Raw genomic sequence first — 13,532 nt, forward strand, 5'->3', positions numbered from 1 at the left:
AGTAAAATAATGCATTCCTCATTTTACATGAGAGAGAATTAAGGAAGAAGGAAGGTGATGCAGAATCTGCATCAGTTTTTAGAATGCAAAATCTGCTTTGCCACAACAAGTGCAAATCATGGTTACAAATAGAGTATGCAAATCTAAAAATGTTTTACCATGTGTAAATGAAACATTTTCTGTTTGGCTTCCAATCTTGTTCAACTCACTAGAAACCATACACATCAAATTGGATTTTCATTTTGTGCATGACAAAGTTCAATGTTGTCTTTTGAAAGTTAGGTTTGTCTCTTTGGCTAAGGCTTAAAGTATCGACATAATATGCCCCATATCGAATGTGTATATCATATTGTATCGGCAAGGTTTCGAATATGCCTTTTGTTAAGAATAATCCCCAAATCCTCTATTTTATATGTTAATCCATGTATCTTAGCCTTTTTTGCCTTTAAAAAAAAATAAAAAATAAAAAATGAACCATGTGATGTGTTAACATTCTCACTAATTAGGGTGTATCGATACTTTGGACTGGCCTGGCACGATGGTTCGCAGGCTATGGTAGGATCGATATGACGGTTTGGGCCTTGTTGGGCCTAGGATTCCAAATCTACGTGTTGGCACGACCTAGCCTGCAACATGGCACACGACATAGCCCGTCATAGGCCGGCACGACACGGCTCGTGGGCCCGTGGCGAGCCTTCAGCTTTTGGGGGGTTTACAGAAATACACCCTAATAGCTATGAACAGGTAGATAGGGGTATTTATGTATTTTGGTTTTGGGGGGAGAAAGAATGACTAAAATGCCCACCAATAGCTATATAACGGCTAGAGTGGGGGGCATTTTGGGTAAAGTGATAAGTAACTTTACAATCATCTGAAGCGGATGATCAAAGTCAAGAACAATAAGATATACTTAGCTGTATAGCATTTTTTCAAATTATTGTAAATTTTGTTTTAATTTTCTTTAATTTATTTGATATTTTTTAATAACATAATTTATTTTATTTTCAATTTGTAATTATATTATATTTTTTTATATTTTATTAATTTATTCAATTTTCTAATTTTCATATTTCATTCATCCAACCATTGTATGCTTTGTATCATTCAAATTTAAATGAAATAAGATTCCTATTTTCTTCCACTTTATCTTTTTGACTTCTTATTTGGTTAAGTCTTTTTTCATTTCTTTATTAGATTTCTTATTTTTTTCAAATAGTTCTCAAAGGAAAATTAAATATTTTAGTTTTACTTAACAAAGAAATAAAAGAAAAATAAAAAGTCAAAAAAACAAAAAACAAAAACTAGTCTGACTTGGTTTGGTCCATGCCCAAGGCCCTGCATGGCTTGCAGCCTACCTGGCCCAAGCCCACGACATAGCACGGCATGGCATGGGTACACACGGGCTTAGGCTGTGGGCTGTGCCAGGCCAACCCCCCAAATTATCCTTAGGAAGGGTGGCATGGCCCAAAACGACCTGCGGGTCGACACGACACGGCCTGCACTTTGTGTGGGCCGTTTTACACCTCTACACTAAACCATTGCATGTCACTCGCTTCTACAATGATAAGCTCATAGTTAGCTCCCTTGATTAACTTAAGGGTGGTGTGTTATATATAGATAAGGTGACAATGATCACCATGAAGAGTGTTTTGGTTCACTTATGTTTTCTACTCCATCCTTAATTTTTAAGTTGTAACATGGTTTTCAAAACTGGGAATTGGTCAGGTCCATTTTTCCTCAAAATCGGATTTTGGTCGATAAACCGCTGACCCAGGCGGTTATCTGTTCAAACCATTCAAACCATTTTGATTGTTTTTTAATTTTTTATATTTTTTTGTCAGAGCGGGCCGATCATTCGGTTTGAATGGTTGGACCGTTAGACCTGGAAACCGGACCCTGATCTGTTCATTCTCCAGGTCGGTTTTAAAAACCTTGAGTTGTAACTTATGCAATCTACTGGCAAATAACCACGTTATTCCTGTGGTTTATTCAATAATGTTTTGAATCATTTTCTTCTTAGGTTGTTTTAAATGATCATCATGGTTTTGAAAACTGGACCACACTTGATGGTTGGACCGATTGGCCAAAAAATATAATAAGTCTAGCAATTAGTTTTATTTCACCCTAAAACCGCTCTTTGACCAAAACCGTTGATTTGGTTAGCGAACTACTTATCCAGTTAGTTGAACTGTTTATTTGGCCTTTTATTTTAATTCTTTTTTTCTTTTAATCGGAGTGGGTTGTGAACGGCCCCCAAAACGGTTCCGTGTCCGATCCGGTTTCTAAAACCTAAATTATCTCACCACTAACCAAAAACAATTGCCTAATGGTCTTTCCTGGTTTAGTTTTCAAAACAAGCATTTCAAGTAGACAGATATATCATACATCACAACCTCAATGCTATCAATCAATTTACAAATAATATACATTTCAAGCAGTATGTCCACAAATTCGAGTCACTGCACATACAACATGAATGACTTCCATGGCATTCAGTTCTAAAGAAGGGGTGGTGTGAGCATTGGTTATATGGTTCATGCATCTGTACATAAACTTTCACTTTCGACTTTACTCGACCCCTAAGCCATCATATGTAGTGGCAATATCATGGGTTTCATATTGGAGATTACATCTCCGCCCCACAACGTCCCACAGTACATCTTCGTCGTGTATTGAGAACATCTCCGGATGATGATATCATCCAGACTGATATTATTATTGGGAGATGTTTTCAATATATGGCGGGGATATACAGTGGGGCGGGGATGTAAACTCTTCATATTGGTATGTGTCACACCATATAACTATGATGTCATGCTTACACCATTAAAAAATTGTTCTCAATTAAAAAAATGGTTATCTCACTGGCTGTGTTTGTGAATCAAATAAAAAATGAAAATAATCATGAACCAAACACCTTTTCCTAGTTTCGATTTCATTGATTTTTCACCAATTTAGAAAATGACACTTTATATCTACACTTAATTTATCACACTAAAAGATATTTTTTAATCCCCTAAAAAAATAAAATAAAAGTTAACTTGTGCAGGCCAATGTCACTTTGTGAGATCATTATTGAATACCCTCTTCACCTAATCGCTTGTCCATTATTGAGTTTAAATAAAGGAAAATTCTATGATGCTGGAAAGATATGATATCTCGGAAATTCTTTGACCAATCACAATCCTCCGTAAATTGTGATGAAAACCACCTGATTGATTCCATTAGATATTGTATTGGTCGCCATCTCATCTCTTTTGCCATTAAATTAAATATATGGAGAGATGAAACTAGGAAGGGAAAGACGATAGAGACATGAAAGAAGGAGAAGGGAAAGATACCTCAATGTTATGCATTAATACTGGAAACAATTAAGAGGGCTAAGAAGAAAAAGGGAGAATGGCAACTCTATCTTCCCAAAAGTCTACTTCAACACCATTGGGGGATGGAGACTTCATCTTCTTCACTTTCGAGTGTTTTAACCTTTCTTAGGACCAGTGAGATTTTGATATTTTGTTTGCTTTTGGGTGCATGTTTTATTAATTAAAGTCATGCTAGGTTTATTGTTATGGGTTTCATTCTTTTAATTCTTGTTCATTTTAGTGAGGAATGAATAACATGAGACACTATAAGAAAAAGTGACTTTACTAAAGGTCCTTAAAACTACCGCTAGGAGATTTATCGGCAGTCAGCAAAATGCCACTAAAAGAAGTATCGCTAGAAGTTGTAGGCAGTTTTGACGCTGCTGGTAAAATACGAAGGACAAATTTCTTAAAGTATCCCATAAGTTTTAGGAAATTGAGTAACTCTACTCATGCTATTTACATATAGTCTTAAAGTGTCCTTAAGTTTTTTGACAATTGACATGATCCTCCTTGCCATTAAAGCCCATTAACAAAAAGATGACAAAGACTATTTTGCCCATTATTCTTCTTTAAATTTTCAAAATGAAACATTTGACACCATAGGTATGATTTGAATACAGTTTAACTCGGCCACCACCGCATTGGCATCTGATCGGTCATTTTTATTGGCAACAATACATGGAAACACCATCTTTGCCACCGCCAATATCAAAATTGGGTCCACCACCAGATGTATTGCATCCACTTGAATCTTAGGCACCAGCACCACCAGACCCGCCGGCGCCACCTCCCTCCTATTATCCCTTTGTGTTCCACTGCCTTTATCCAAATATGCCACATTGCCACTGAAGAAATACCACTCCTCTCCAAAAGTACCATTCCTTCTCTCTCTTGTACTCATTTACACTGTTTCTTCTTATTTTCTTATTTGTTCTCTCTCACTTTCTATAATTCAAGCTTTTAATTCGCAATAATTCCCCAAATGCGTATTTTATTGTCTGTACCCAAAGCATCTGATGTCAGCTACAGAGTATGAGAGTATTTAAACCCAAACGGGTTAATTGGATCGGGTAAGTGTTGATCGAATAAATTTGAACTTCACTGCTACTGCTGCTGCGGCAAGAAACAAGAATTGTCAGTTCGCTGTAATATCAACCCACTCTCAATTTCTTTATCTGACTTGTATGGAACTCCCTCCAAATTTCTCCGATGGAGAATCCAATTGGAGAAGTGAAGGCATGGTCGGGACGTATACCTCTGTTTCCATTCTGTGTTGGATTATTGGGAACGAGTTGGGGCAAAGAACCCATTATATATAGCATGGTTGGGATCTGTTTCCAGCCTCTGTGTTGGATTACTGGGAACGAATTGGGGCAAAGAACCCATCATCGCTGAACTCATGCAATCAAATTTTCATGTGCCAATGCTTTGAACATTGCTTTTATCATATGGAATGTCATCATCGTGGGGATCCATGATTGATGACGTTGGCTCAAAGGTGGAGTTCAAATCTGCCTCTCACAGCACATCCCCATAATCTATTAGGAACATCTTCGATGATAATATCCGAAATGATGATAGTCCAGTAGAAGCGGGCACAATTGCTAGGGACGTGGGGCCAGAACCAGTAGACGGCATGGTGGGCTGAGATGAAGCCAATAGAGAGCTGACTGCTAGCGCAGTAGATGTAGCCAACTGATGAGTGTCATGTGCAGTGTTAGAGAGACCAAGTGAGAGGGAGAGTGAGTTGTCATCCCTTATAGCTGTAGTGGGCCCAGATGAGTGAGGTTGTGTTTGAGTTGCAGTAATAGGAACTGTGACGGTGGTGCCAGTAGTATTACAGGATGGAGAGACATCTGCATACGGTAAGTGATTCTCATCAAACTAAACATGTCACCAGGCAATGATCCTACTTGTAGAGGGTAAGTAGCACTGTAACTAAGGAACACAAGCCGATCATACCAACATTGTAACTTATGATGATTATTGGGCATTAACAGAGGGGAACAAGCACAACCAAAAGTTCGTAGCATATAGTAGTTAAGTAGACATCCAAATAACACCTCACATTGGGAAAGACTAGCAAGAACGGGAGAAGGAAGATGATTGATTAAGAACACAACACAATGAACAACGTCATCCCAAAAATTCATTGAAAGAGAAGCATGGCTGAGGAGAGCCAGGGCGGACTCTATGATGTGGTAGTGCTTTCGTTCAGCAGTTCCGTTTTGTTGATGTATGTGTGGGAAAGAAACTCTATGAGAGATGATACCGCACTCGTCAAGATGTTTAGAGTTCCACCTAAACTCTCCCCCCCTCCCCCAAATCACTTTGAAAAAAATTAATTTTGCTTGAAAAAACATTTTTAGCATGATGTTGAAAATGAAAGAACCTAGAAAATACATCCTTTTTGTAAGTAAGAGGGTATAGCTATGTGAAACAGGAAAATGATCAATAGAAATGACATAATACCGGTACCCATTATTATAAAGATAAAGGGAGGAACCCCATACATCAGACATAACTAATTCAAGAGGGAAAATAGATTTAAAAGTAGAGGAAGAAAACAGTAGTTGATGACACTTGGCACGCTGACAAGAGCAACAAAGAGAGCCATGCACATCATTATTTGTAGTGACACCTAACGAAGCAAGAACTTGTCGAACTACTAGTAAAGCCAGATGCCCCAACAGAGCATGCCATTGAGAAGAGCTAACACGAACACGATTGAAAGCATAAGAAACGACTTGTGGGTACCAAAAGTTGAAACTTGTAATGATTGAGGAAGACAATAGAGGCCATTGACACTAGGGCTGTGAAGTACTTCCTTCGCCGTGATAGGATCCTTGCAACAAAATGATAAGAATAGAATTCTAAGAATAAGTTATTATCTCTAGTAAATTGAGAATATGAAACAAATTATTATGACGGAAAGAATGATTTTTGTGTGTAATAGTGGAGTGCCCAATACGAATAATAACCAAACTTGAACTATTGCCAACTTATCCATAGACTTTGCAAATTATTGATGTCTAGTTCCATGTGATTCGTATCTCCTGAATCAGGATACCAATTGAGATCAAAACCTTGTGAAAAAGAGTTTGTATTGGCATGATAAGCTTGCATGAAACTGTTCATTTGCTCTCCATGATAAGAAACATCAAAGTACTTCTGGCATGTGAGAACCATGTGTCCTGATCGATTGCAAAGTTGGAAAACAAGCCCATTATTACTGTTGTTATGGCCGCCATGAAACGTGTTTTGTCCTTGACCTCGAAGCCATGAAACGTGGGCCCATTATTTGTTCCATGCACCTGGCACCGACTTTTCAACATTAAAATGTTTCTTGTAGATTCAACACAGAACCCAGAAGTTGGTGGCTTATTTCTTACCCGAGAGCTTCTATTCTTCCTTTGACGAGGCTCTGAAAGTGCAAGGGATTTGGGTGGTTTGGCTCTAAACTTGAGGAATTTTGGGAGGTCCGGAGGAGCTTTACTGAGCATTGTTCATGTTTGTAGTGAGTTTCGGTGACTTCAATGTCAGTAAGTGTGGGGATGATGAACTTGTTGGGGTGCTGGTTTAGGGCCATGCCACGCTACCATGGCGTTGGAGGAATCGTGGGGCAGTATATGTTTGGGGGAGTAGGGGAAAGTGATGCACTAGGGATTTTATGAGGAGGGTATTTTAGGAATTTTCATAAAATACATTAATCATGTGATGCCACGTGTGATAGGCTGATGGAAAGTTAACGGTAATTATGAAGATTTTAGACAATTGTTAGAAAACTTAAGGATACTTTAAGACAATATATAAATAATAAGGGTAGAATTGGTCAATTTCCAAACCAAAACCATATGGGTACTTTAAGAAATTTGTCCTTTGATTGTCGCTGAAACTACTTTTTTGTTAAAGGATGAACAACTGTTACTATAAGTTTGACGTGATTTTTTTAGTGGCAGTCATGATTGCCACAAAATCTTTATTTGTTTTCATATAACCTTATTCCTGATTTGCTTCAAATAACATGTTTTCCCTACATTCATCTAAATTGGAATGAAATACAAAAATCAAAATATCAATTGCAAATGCAATTTGAAAGTCTATTCTCCATTCAAAAAAAATTTCTACAAAAAAAAAAAAATCATAATGTTCACGAATTAATACATCTTTGCTCTTTATTACAAATTTCATCATCCATTCTCAAAACTCAAAACACTTGATTTACAAAAATTCACCCAAAATCCGGAAAATATGCACAAAAGGATGAAAACAATCATAAATAAACTCGGGGTAAGAATGATATCACATTTTTTCATTTTTTCTAAATGTTTTTTTACAAAAATTTTACCATATACCTCATTCATTTTAGATTGAAAAAATGAGTCTTTGGCATAAAAATTGAACCAACTTGCAGCATAAAAAATAATAATGTCTCATATTGCTCATTTTCATTCTTTAAACAAACTCTATGTTGACGGTCATGTTATTAATTTTAAAAAATTTAAATTCCATTTCTATTTTGAAGTTCCAAGCTCTTTTCTTCTTTTGTACAATTGCCTACTCAATTCAACAAAATAATTTCCTTTTAATTAGTTTTAAATAGGTGTGAATTGCTTCTTCTAAATTTTCTCTATGTAACCAAATGCAAAATCTTTCTAGTTTCTTGTCCTTTTTCTTTTCTGTAGCTTGTATTATTTATGTGGGACCCACATGGTTGATCGGTGTTTTGTTTGCATGTTTTCATTATATATTTGCTAATGAGTGTTGTATGTATACCTATATTACTATTTTGGTTGATTAAAAAATTATTGGAAATGAAATTTGAAGCCAAATGGGTTCAAAATCTATTCTCTATCTTGCCACAAAAAGAATTCATTTTTTGAAAAAAAAATGTTTGGTTCATAGTAACATTTTCTCATTTTACTCATTTCTACCCATTCTTGTCCATTCTAGATTTTTTTTTTTATTTTTTTATTTTTATTGGAATGAATAAGAATGAGAGGTAACCAAATATGGCCCAATTCGCCACCAGACGAAACCATGGAATTAAGCAAGAGACCATTGGCTCTGTGTTTTTTATTTATTTATCAAAACTTAGGCTACAATATTTGGTTGCAGCATAAATGAAATTTGCACTAGTGAAAATGCATGGGTGTGCAAGAGGGCTGAGAGTAAATTCTAGTTTACTTTTGGTTTAGATTTGACTTTGTCTTATTGGTTTGTGAGAAGTAAAATAGTGCAGTAAAAATATGAGAAGACATTTCTAGCATGCAAACCCCAATGGAGACTGGATCTGCTCCTCACACAGGGTGCCTCACTCGTGCCTTACATGTACATCATACCATGCATTGGGAACATCTCACGTACTTATAAGTTATTATTCACGGGAGACGTTCCCGATGTGCAGTGGATGTGCATGTGAGGCGCCCCTGTGTGAGGAGCAGATCCTGTTCTGCCCCAATGAAACCAGCACACTTGAAATAAAAGATCAGTTGATGTGATGCCTTAAATTAATGCAAACGCTGTATTTGCATTTTATTGAGGGGTCTCTGAATTGTTGTACATCCGAAGGAAATGCGAGGATGTCATCCCCATTTTATACGAGAAAGAATTGAGGTAAGAGGTAGGTGGTGCAAATTTTGCATCAATTTTTGGGATGCAAAATTTTCACTGCAGTACAAAGGCTTTGTTTGGTTGCAGTACTGCAATTTTATTTGCATTAGTATAAATGCATGGCAGTGCAAATATAATTGTATTTTGTTTCATGTCATAATTTACTTCATTTGTACTGCAATCAAATAAAATAAACTAAAATTTGAAACAACAAATAGGTCAGAATTTACACTCAAATCATTTGCACTGCCATAGTTTTGCATCAATGCAAATTTATTTGCATTGCAACCAAATACAGGCAAAATATACAAATTTTGTATCATATAGGAACACAAATCATAATCACAAACAAACAAAATCCAAACTGAAGTGGGTGCTAATTTTGCACCCACTGCAACCAAACCCATCCTTAAGAAGGAAGGGACAAGCTGGGATCGAGTTTCATCACCCAAACAACAATTTGATCATTTTGTTTTAATTTGTGAGTCTCAACGTATAATTCTTGTGGTACTGGACCTACTGGTACATGAATTTGATGATCAAATTTGAAAAATTAACATTCAAATTAGGGCACTGATGGAATGTAAGGCCGAAAGGGTTGCACCCTTTTGTTCTTAGGGTCCATTTGGTTTGTTGTTAGAATCAGAATCAAAATCGAATCAAAATCTCTTGGAATTAAAATTGGAGTGATTTATTCCCTTTGGTTCAAACGGGAATTGAATCGAAATTGAAATAAGCTGGAAGGGGATTTCATTCCCAAACAAGGGGGAGGGGGAGGGGGTGGCCATTCTCTCAAATGAAAAATGCCATTCTAGCAACCAAACAATTGGAATATTTCAAATGGGTCATTCATTCCATTCCTATTCTAGACCCCTAACCAAACAGGCTCTTAAGTGGTTGTTTGGCATCGTTGCCATTTCTTGGAGCAATGGTGCCACATCAGCGCCACATCCAAAAAGAATGGTGCTTCATTAAACAAACATTTGTTTGGAACAACTTTTCCATAAAAAATGGTGCTCCAAGCCATGCCTCGGAAATCAGGAAGCTATAGCTTGGACCAATGCTAAATTTGGCATTTCCTGGAGCTGCCGCTCGTTGCTGCCAATAGGACAGTAATGTGGCACAGGATAATGGGTACCGGTGCTGAAAATGTTTCCTTTAGCAATAGTACCAAACAGAAAAAATTGTATTTCAAACAAAAATAAAGGCACCATTTTCTGAGAAAACAATGCTCCAAGCCAGACATCGTGCCGCAACTGCAGTATGATGCCAAAGTTTCATCTGAGAAAACGATGCTCCAAGTTTCATCGTGTTTGAATTGATGGGGCCCTCTGCAACCAAAGTTGTAAGAGGGGCTTCATCACGATGAGTCAATCAATTTCAGGGGTAAGTTAAATACAGTGATGGTGGTGAGATGGGAGCTTTCTCACCCTCCTTTCTATTACGTTGTTCATTTATCTCCGGAACAGAAATGAAAACCAATGAATTCTGGACTGGTAAGATTCTCAGATGATCAGGTCAATCAAATGAGTGCTTACCATTGAATGACTGGTACGTAGACAGTCCGCCGTAGCCATGAAGCAACATTGAATGCACAATTAATGAATTACGTGGTCTCAAACCTATCAGAAATCCGATCAGTCAACATCCAAGTACAGAACGTTTACGGTAGTACACGAGCCCATAACCATATAGCTCAAACGGCGCCATGGCAAACACAGAAGAGCCAATAGATTCATAATACTAAGCTGCTGTAATCTAATAAGATCGCCGGCGGAGGTTCAAAACGCCAAGCACCACCAACAAGAGAAACAGGAGGGACCCGATGAGAGACACGACGATGGAGGCCGTGACCTGGCGACAGTAGTTCCCGAACACGTCGCAAACCTTCTGCCAGTTGGCGTGCGAGTTGCCTTCGTAGCCGACGACGCCGATGGCAGAAGCTGCCCCATTGCCGGAGAAGAGCAGCCCCACCATCATCACGTCGAGGACGATGATGGCCAACGAAATGGCGTCGGTTCCGGCTTGTTTCGCAAGTGATAGCAGCAGAGAAAACGCTGCATAAGCACAGGCTATGGCGTTCGACACCAGGAAGTATCTTGACAAAAGTGAAAAATCAATAAAACCCAGTTAGTTTAGTGATCTCAATCAATGGATAACAAGTTATCAACTAATGGGTAGTTCTTTTACGAGGTCTATTTACATGAATGATGATGTTGTGTTGTTGGTGGTGGTGATGTGGTCTAGTGTTCGATCCTCTCCTCCTTAGCTCCATTATAATTAATATATGAGTGGCCTGTGCTTGTTCACAGTTCAAGCCCAATGGGCCATCGTGTGAGGAGCCTACTGCACTAACCAGTGATCACTATGTTCAGAAGTTCTCCCTCCTCCCAACAGAGACTACTGAGCCAGGGCAGCAGGGAACAAAGCACACCAGGTGTTGTGATGGCCATGGAAGTTTAGAACACTACTCCCTAATCAAGAGTGTTTTCTGGGTAAAAAAACACTCCCCAAACCATGCTTTATATTGTTGTCATTTTGTTGTACACTTGATACCAGAAATTGCTCTAAAACAATTCTACTGCAACTCATTAAAGCTCAACAACCAAACATCAGTTAATTATGAGGTGAATTGGTGAATCAAGCTAAGGTGGTCAAGGGTTGCAGTAACAAGCTTAGCTGCAAAATTTATCCAGACAAGCAAAGAATTCCACTACATATAAAGATAAATATATATATAGTTATATCAAAGCATCTTCTGTTTGTTCTTTTTGCCACTGGGTTCATATATAGACATTAAGTTTCAAGTCCAAGCTGCCCAACCAAGAGAGGGGGATAAATCTTCAAGCCCAAAAGCTATAAATACCAAATCTGCTATGTTTTCAGCAAAACTGAGATGAATGCCTAAATAAATGAGATTTGAGTAAACGGGAAAGGGAAGAAGATAAGGTATCTGAGTTCAAACCAAAAATAACAAAAGAAGAGGGAGAATAATGAGAAGGATGCTTACACCAAAGCAGAGGAGTAGCGAGACTTGGCAGTAACAGAAATTTTGTAGGGTGAAAGGTTAGGGAGGAGGGGGAAAGAGACAACCTTAGTCTCCCTAGCAACACCCATCACGGTGGCCGCCACCAGGGTTGTGGCCAAGGCCAGTAGTCGAAGTAGGAAGTCCGACGACCTCACACCTCTTGGGTTAGCCACTTCAGTCCCCTTCCCTCCGCTCTCAATCCCCCCTTTTACTTCCACAGTATTGGCAGCCTTATATTGGGTCTGGCTGCTCTCCATTTCCTACGCTCTTGCAAGAATTTTCTTCTGCAACTCCCTCGCTGACAAAGTGGCTTCACTGCTTGTAAAGTAGTATATATATATCAGAGAGAAATCGAGGAATATATAGAGTTATATGGAGAGGAGCTGGATGGTAGTTGTGATAAATAATTAATTTATTAGGCCATTGCTTATTTGGGTTTGTATTAAAACATTTTTCCCTGTTATTCCTCAAGTTATAAATTTTAACCATTGACTTAGATTCCATGGAAGTACCATCGAGATTCACATCAATTGACTAAGCTTACCTTCTCACAAGGGAGGAAGTCATAATCTAAATGGGTAAATCCACTTTGAATTACTGAGCTAGAACTAGACTGACTGACTTTAGACCTTAGACTTTTCTCATTTCAACCATGTGGAGGGTTGATTTGGTTAATTTTGACCACTCATCATTTAATGAATGGGAGAATGAATTGAACTACATATATATACTTTATTGCAAGATTGATCATTTAGGTTAGTAATAAACACCAACAAACAAATCCCCAACTAGGTCCTTTCTTGAGATCTGTAAAGATCTTTCCACCTCGTCTGCTCCTCTGTATCCCATTCGTTGACTTTAACAAGATATGATTAGTGTTTGTGAAATGATCACGCAACCTTTCTTGTATATATTTTAGTCATCTACCAGTTTTATTTTATTCTCTGGGGAAGGCTCCCTAAAGATGTCAGCTGATGAGTGATGAACTAGATTGCTGCATGTATTGCCATTTTCTCTATTATCATACGCTGGGCTTGCATTAGATATGATCAAAAGATGTTAATTCTAATTCCATTCAACCCTATCATCTCCTACTGGAAAGCAACGGTTGCTGTTGATTTCTCAAATCTTGAGTGATTTGAGAGATACCCATAAGCAATAATAAGATTATAGGAGATGATAATTAAGTGGTTTGTTGGGCTGAAACTTCCACATTTGGATGAGAGCTATTTGAGCAAGAATCCGTTTAGTCTATCATGCTGAAATCCTGGGGCTGAGAATCATATATTCAAGAGACTTGCCTTGTTAAAATATCCCTTGTATATGATGACAAATGTAGTCTACCTAGTATGGAAATAGTTCAGTCTATGGGTTAGCCAATAGCCATTACTACTATACTACTTCTAGGGTTTGGCTTTTCAAAGAGATTACATCTTCATCCAACTACTAATGATGATAAAAAGAACCTTTCATAAAGAAGAAGAAGAAGAATAAGAAGAAAACAATCGCATGACTATAACTATATT

At 37.9% G+C, this 13,532-nt stretch overlaps 1 protein-coding gene across 1 annotated transcript; it reads right to left on the reverse strand.

The window, feature by feature from the left end:
* Positions 1-10,564: 10,564 nt before the first annotated feature.
* On the reverse strand, positions 10,565-12,653 carry LOC148867369 (CASP-like protein 1E2). The gene is made up of 3 exons (XM_088979132.1): positions 12,551-12,653; positions 11,989-12,321; positions 10,565-11,076 (listed from the first exon to the last, which is right to left on the reverse strand). The coding sequence occupies exons 2-3, from the start codon at positions 12,261-12,263 to the stop codon at positions 10,737-10,739; spliced, it is 615 nt and encodes a 204-aa protein (XP_088835258.1). The 5' UTR covers positions 12,264-12,321; positions 12,551-12,653; the 3' UTR covers positions 10,565-10,736.
* Positions 12,654-13,532: the final 879 nt, after the last annotated feature.

The sequence above is a fragment of the Nelumbo lutea genome, chromosome 3 (assembly GCF_056320005.1).
Source record: "Nelumbo lutea isolate HS-2025 chromosome 3, American lotus-T2T, whole genome shotgun sequence".
Lineage (NCBI taxonomy): Eukaryota > Viridiplantae > Streptophyta > Magnoliopsida > Proteales > Nelumbonaceae > Nelumbo > Nelumbo lutea.